Source organism: Cupressus sempervirens, chromosome 5 (genome assembly GCF_028749045.1).
Source record: "Cupressus sempervirens isolate cs-2001-9-10 chromosome 5, ASM2874904v1, whole genome shotgun sequence".
NCBI lineage: Eukaryota > Viridiplantae > Streptophyta > Pinopsida > Cupressales > Cupressaceae > Cupressus > Cupressus sempervirens.
This window is the reverse complement of record NC_143122.1, coordinates 983,903,909-983,910,872: the sequence shown is the minus strand read 5'-3', so window position 1 is coordinate 983,910,872 and position 6,964 is coordinate 983,903,909. Positions and strand designations below refer to the sequence as shown.

The window sequence follows — 6,964 nt, the reverse complement described above, 5'->3', positions numbered from 1 at the left end:
CTGAAGAGCATAAAAAGCCTTCCACCCACCTAATGTCCTTTTATTCTTACAACTAGACCAATTTAGTTTTTTGTTGAAATCGATGCCAAGGTATTTATACTCTGCAACTTCTTCAAGAACACTTCCGTTATAATAAAACTCATGTTGATGTTGTTTTTTATTATTAGAAAAAATCATAACCTTAGTCTTGTTGATATTGACCTACATCCCCACCATTCTGTAAAAGCTCTCAAGAGAAGATAAATGATCTTGCAAACCATAGGTAGATTTGGCAATCAAAATGAGATCGTCCGCATATAGGAGCAACTTTATAAAAAATTCACTTAGTTGAATACCTTCACCCTTTTGCATGTTTAACCACTCTTCTAGTTTGTTAATTTATAAACCAAACAAAGTAGGATATAAAGGGCAATCCTGTTTGACTCCGATATCGCTCCTAAAATATTTTGAAATGCCATCTAAAGTTCTGATTTTGACTTTCACTTCTTCGTACATCCTATGAACAACAACTCTGAGATGCATAGGAATCCCCAATTCTTCCATCTTGAGCCAAAGCTTGTCCCCAAGGACAATGTCAAAAGCTTTTTTAAAGTCAACAAAGCAACAAAAAAACCTCTTCCTTTTTCTCCCACTCTTTTTCAATAATGTGTCTCAGAGTGACACAATGATCCACTGTCGAGTGCTTTGGCCTAAAACAAACTTCCCTTTAGCATGTTTATGGTTTTTTTCTACCCATTCGCTGATCCTAGTTTCTATTATTTTGCCAAAAAGTTTAGCAAAGAGGGGATTGATCATTGTAGTCCTGTAGTTGGAGGGGTTCTTAACATCACCACTCTTAAAAAGTGGTATTGCAAGGCTGATTGTCCAATCTTTCGAAAACCCTTCTTGACAGATTTTGTTGAAGATTTCAGTGATGTGCAGTGAAAGAGTTTTCATACCCTACTTCAGATATTCTGCTTGAAGCTCAACAAAGTCTTTTGCTTTATGTCCACCCAACTTCTTAATCCCTGTCTTTATCTCTTGCATAGTGAAAAGATTTATAATATCCTTGATCAAAGGTTTCTGTCCCACTCCACCCTTTGTTCATAAAGTTTCTTAGCATATTTAAACCATTGGATGGCACTAATATTATTTTTAGTTTGCTTTTTCCTTGATAAATAAAATGTTTTAGAGTACCCTGTTAAGCCTTCACCCTGCATTTCGGCGCGGTAAAATACACAGCCCGCATTTGGAAAAATTGGAACGGTAGAAGCCAAATTCAGAATTTCTCTGCTCCTATGGCTGTAAAACCAACGGCTACAAACACGTAAGGCTTATTCCTCTTTCTAGTTGTGCTTTGCCCAAGCTCGAGATTGTGCAAAAATCAACATTATGATGCACTGAAGGGCTGTGGAACAGCCAAACTCTTGCTGGACCGACAGGGGCAAACTAGGGCATCGGTTTTGACGAGTAAACTATTGGATTTAACTATGATATCAGTTAGCCTCGAGTGATTTGCGACCGTTTCACAGCTACAGACAATTCAACATCTGAAATATACAGAGGGACGGTGAATTATGGAGAAAGTAATCTATGCAGCCGAGCAAATGGGAAGCGAAGACGACAAAGGAATAGATGACCGTACAAATCTCCGACAACAACTTATACGGTAAGTAAACTCGTTAATCAGGAGGCTCTGCAAATCAATATAATATTTCATATTTCTAGATACATTATGATTTAGTTTTATGACTATTGAAGAATGTGTGTAATTAGTTTGTTTTCACTGTTTATATTAAGAAATTTGATTTTGTTTACTCTCAGTATCTGGATTTCATTTGTTAAATTATTATTGGGTTTTCTTGTTCCTCCCCTAGCTTCATTTTTTTTATAATTGCAGCATGTTTTAATAGTGGGGCTAAAACGCAACCCACTAGTTTGTTATGCTGAATTTTTATAACATACAGGTATATATGGGATGTGGCGTAGGTGGATTGGCAAGTTCGAATTTACTTTTAGCTTGGTCTCGAGGTTAAAATCGAGGGTCACCACAAGTTGGCAAAAGTCATGAATCTTAGAAAGGGCATTATTGGCAAAGAGCAATATTATTGTCAAGAAACGGTGCAGTAGGTAACCATCATCCGCTTAAATATATTGGCCAATAAAATGCTCAAGTTAATCAGTCTAGATATTGAAGAGGGTTGAAGAAAGAGGTCAGCTCTGCTAGGAACCAAAGAAAATCACACTCTTCATAGAGAGACAATGATAGGATTCAAAAACCAATTCAGGAGGGGTTTATTATTCACAGGCTTTGAAAAATAAAGGCAATTGGACAAGTTGCCTGCTTGTTCAACTTAAAACTAGATTGAGGGTACATAGAGCCTCTCTTCAGTAGATTATTATTAATCGTCAACAATGTATTATTGCCCTTAATAATGAAAATTTTGAAAACGTAATTGCATGAGTTGCTCATTTATTTAACTCAAAGATCTAGATGGAGGGTACATAGTGCCTTTCTTCAGCAGATTATTATTATTAGTCAACTATTTGTTATGGTCATTATGGATCAAAAGCTACATGGAAGAGCTTGCTCCTGGAGACACGTTATCACCAGAGATTATAGATTCCATTTAATATTAATTATTGTTGAAATTTTTAAAAGTCACATTAGTTCTTTATAGAAGAAGGATCTACACAACATGAAAATGATCCCAATGCTTGATTCTCTCAACCATCTCTACTGCCTATCCTAGTTGGATGATAATAGAAGTTAGGTAAGATCACAAATGTTTTCTGAGCTATATTTTTCCACTTTTCCTCTCTTGTCCGAGCATATTTTTTATTTCACATTTCTGTATGTATTACTGTGCATTATAAGTTTCAGAGAAGTATGGCAGAGGGAGAGGTCTCGGGGAGAATCAATGGATCCATGGGTGGCGATCTATTTACCAATATTACTGTATGCAGATCAGGAGTGTAGAGCAGTATTATATAGGCAGTTTAATTTCTTTATTTTTTTCCCTATTCTTGTTCGAATTGTCAATCAGTTGCAACTCCACACATAAGAAAGCTCCCTAGATGATGGAGCAAATGGGAGGAAAACAGGGAAGAGATTAACTTGTACTTCTACAGACAATTCAGGTTTATCCTGATAGACATTGAAGAAATCTTAAAACACACAAGAGCTGCCAACTCTTTCAGTGGTATAAAGCTGCACTTTTTAAACATTTGACCTGTAGCTGCCAATTCCAGATTGCCTTGTGAAGAATAGATGAACAGCATTTTTGGAGTTACTGGTGTTCCCCCAAAAATTGGAGATACAAACATGCCTATTGGTATATTTAGTTTGAGTGCTATGGAATTATAAGTATAAAATATTGATTTCTATTTTCTAAATAAAGTACTCTATAAATTATTTCTGAAAATTAGTAATGGCCAGAAGCTAGCAGCAACTGTTTCTTAGAAACTCAGTTTTTGTTCTATTGTGTAGCAAATGATGAGAACATAATTACTGTCACACACTAGGTTGAAATTTAAAGTCCTATGTTATTGTCATTCTAGATTGAAGATTTTGGTTGGCAGTATAGTAAAATTTTTTCACAAGCTGCTGCTCGTCTTCTCTGGCTCCCAACTCACAAATCTTTATGCATCAGGTTATCCAGTCAATTAAGGGAGATGTTGACAATAACTCAAGTTGATGAAAAAAGTGCAGAAATAAAGTCCGCTCTCAATCTTCTTTTACCAGCAAAGGATGGGAAGTGGTTTTCGGACAGTCTAGAATTACAAGACATTACAGACTTCTTCTTATGCTGTGCGGCACTTGCATCTGCTGATGGTGATGCTGGGATTATGATGTCATCGATACCAAACGATTTGTCTGATTTTGGAGCAAGGGCAATTATGGATTTATCAAAAACTGTTTATTTTGATCAGGAGCAAAATCTAATTAAAGTTTCTACCAGTTACCAGATCTCGTATTGTGATAAGGGTTTGGATTTGACCAAAATAAGTTACGGTAAGAGATTAATCCTAGAATTAATGCCCATAACAATGCCCTTGTTGAAAGATGCAATTAAAAGTACGTGCAGTAACTATAAAGATGATGGTGTGGATGAATTCCTTCCCAGTGCATCAAAATCTTCTGCAATCATAGCATCACACCAGATGCGTTGGTGCTTGAAGCAGGTAAAAATTTTCTGTCACTGATATAAATAGTTATTCTTCAAACTTTATTTCTGCACGTTGTAATGAATTATTCATATCTATGCAAGATCCTAAAGGTATGCCAAATATATTTTAATTGTAAATATTTATTTAAATCAGAAAATATTCAAGATAAGAATACAACGGGCATTTGTTTTCAACAGTTTTATTTGAATAGTACCCATGTGAAGTACCTTTCTAAATATTCTTAAGTTATCAACCTCCTTAAGAAAACCTTTAAACATTACAAACTCCTTGTTTTTGGTTAAAGTTGGATGTAGTAGTTATCACTATTCCCAAATAATTCAGTACAAACATGCTATTTGAATAGTACCCATGTGAAGTACCTTTCTAAATATTCTTAAGTTATCAACCTCCTTAAGAAAACCTTTAAACATTCCAAACTCCTTGTTTTTGGTTAAAGTTGGTTGTAGTAGTTATCACTCTTCCCAAATAATTCAGTACAAAGTTACAAACATGCTATATGAATTGTGATTACATAATTCCTTTATTAAGCATTAATCTGGATATTTTAATGTTTTTTAAATGTTAGATTAAGATCAATATTGTTAATCTGGATATTTTAATGTTTTTTAAATGTTAGATTAAGATCAATATTGTTGCAGTTTTCCAGATTACTTTAAGGATTGTTCAGTGCCTGTTGACTTCTTGTCAAGTAGCTTATAGAAAAGTGCAACATGTTCTACAAATTAAAAATATATTAGGCCTCAGGCTTAGATAGAAGATGTCAAAGGCATTTGGATCTCAGTTGTGTAAATGTAATGACATCCAGCAGAGTACAGATTCTTCTAGACCATTTTGATCATGATGTGGTGCTCACTTTTTCTTTTTGTTTGTCCAATTCTGGCATTGTTTATTGAGAACCAAAAAAGAAAGAGAGTTTGGAATTCTCATTCTTCAGGGCAGTCACTAATATCTCTCTATTATTATTTTGTCCTTATTCTACATCTGTTGGTAGATGTGAGTTGTTTTGACTACACTTCAGAATCCCTTACTTTTTGAAGATTGAAACAATTCTTTGTGGTCAGTGCTAATTTGGATCATTCCTCATATTATTTTTGCCTTGTATTTTTGGAGTATTAATGGGTCCCAGCCCAGTGCATGAACAAGAGCAACATAATTATAAACCAAACCAAAATGGCCTGTGTTGAGAGCTCCACACAGAATGGAGCAGGCCTAAAGCAGAAGCAGAAACACTAGCCAGACAAGCATACAAAAAGAAAGTAGGAAAACACAAATAATTTAATGGGAGCTAAGGTGCTTTTAATGCCCAATGTCTTACTCAGCCACCTCCTTGGACATCCTGTTATATGATTTCGCTGCCCAACCTCTGGCAGCCACAACAATGGTCCCAGCCCAATGAATGAACAAGAGAAACATAACTGCAAAGCATACCAAAATGGCTGTGTTGACAATCCAGCGGGGGTGCAGCAGGCTTATAGCAGAAGCACAAAACACTAACAGAAAAAGCACATCTTGGGAGTTCATGGGAATTGCTTTCCAATGCCCAACACCTTACTCAGCCACCTTCTTGGACATTCTATTACATGGTTTAGCTACCCAACCTCCAGCAGCTACATCCATGGTGATTCAGAGCCCTTTGTTACACCTTTAGGGTCCGTTTGGTTCGTGGAATTGTAGAAGTCAAGATTTCTACAATTCTCGATTTAGCCAAATCAAAGTTTTGCAAATCTTCATTCCTATTTTTGAGACTTTACTTGAACCGTTTGTTTCACTCTGAAGATGAGTGTGCACATTTTTATGCGTAAGCTTGGAGTTGAAGGAAAACTCCAAAAAGTAGTCCAATCTATTGTTTTTACACTCCTCAAAAAACATAACTAGGTTTTGATTTTCAATTCCTACTTGCTAGTAGGAAGTTGGAAAATCTAGTTTTGAGGCTAAATTAGAAGTCGCGAATTCCAATTCCAATTTGCCAATTTTGAAACAAATGCAAAAAAATTCAAATCCGGGTTATGAAAAAGCCAATTCCTGTCATCTTCCATGAAACAAACGGACCCTTAAGGAACACTAATTCAACTCAAGGGATTCACAAAAGTTTGGTACTCCATCAAGGAATTAGGATCAACTCAAAGACTTCAACAAAGAACCATGACATTTTACACCAATGTGATTTAGAGCATCATAGAAACAAACCAATAAATGGGATACATGCTGATCCCTTCGACATCCACTAAATAATTCCATTAATTAGAGGCATCTCATGAGGTAAAACAAAATATATTTCAACTCAAGTTAATCAATACTTCACCATTCACATGGTCTGACTTCTATTCGAGAGTCTATTATTCATAATTTTTCGTTTTTGATATTTTCTTGCAAAACCCTTTGGAGGAGTTGTTCTAAATTAGTCCTTTTAAAACATATCCAAATCTGAACCCAATCCAATAAACCTATTACAAGTTATGGTCTCTTTACCGAGACACATTTTCACTATCATAAACCAGAAACAAAATTTGTAACCCTGCCTAGGGCATCCAATATCTTTCTCAAGGCAAATCCAAATGATTCCAAACCAATTTCATAGTAACCATCTATGAATATAGTTTCTGCATATGTAAGGCATTTTTTTTTTCAATGTATAAATCATTATGTGAGCATAAATAATTTCTTGCAACTCTATTGAAGGTATTTAAAAACCAGTTTTCACTAAGAGATGTATAACTTTCACAAATTAGAATGAAAACGACTCAAACCAAAAAGATATGAAAGTGGATTCACATATTTTTCCAATGAATTTATT

The 6,964-nt window shown here is 35.2% G+C and overlaps 1 protein-coding gene across 9 annotated transcripts in view; it reads left to right on the top strand.

Annotated features, from left to right (window-relative positions):
• The first annotated feature begins 1,098 nt into the window (after positions 1-1,098).
• The window catches only part of LOC149559227 (uncharacterized protein At2g39910-like), an 87,430-nt gene continuing 81,564 nt past the window's right edge, over positions 1,099-6,964 (top strand). For all 9 annotated transcript variants that reach the window (XR_016365129.1, XR_016365128.1, XR_016365127.1 and 6 more), the window contains exons 1-2: positions 1,099-1,648; positions 3,633-4,164. Coding sequence is in view for 6 of the 9 variants with exons in the window: in XM_089833154.1 (XP_089689280.1) it covers positions 1,557-1,648; positions 3,633-4,164 (624 nt within the window). In the remaining 3 variants the exon portion in view is untranslated. The remainder of the gene's footprint in view (positions 1,649-3,632; positions 4,165-6,964) is intronic.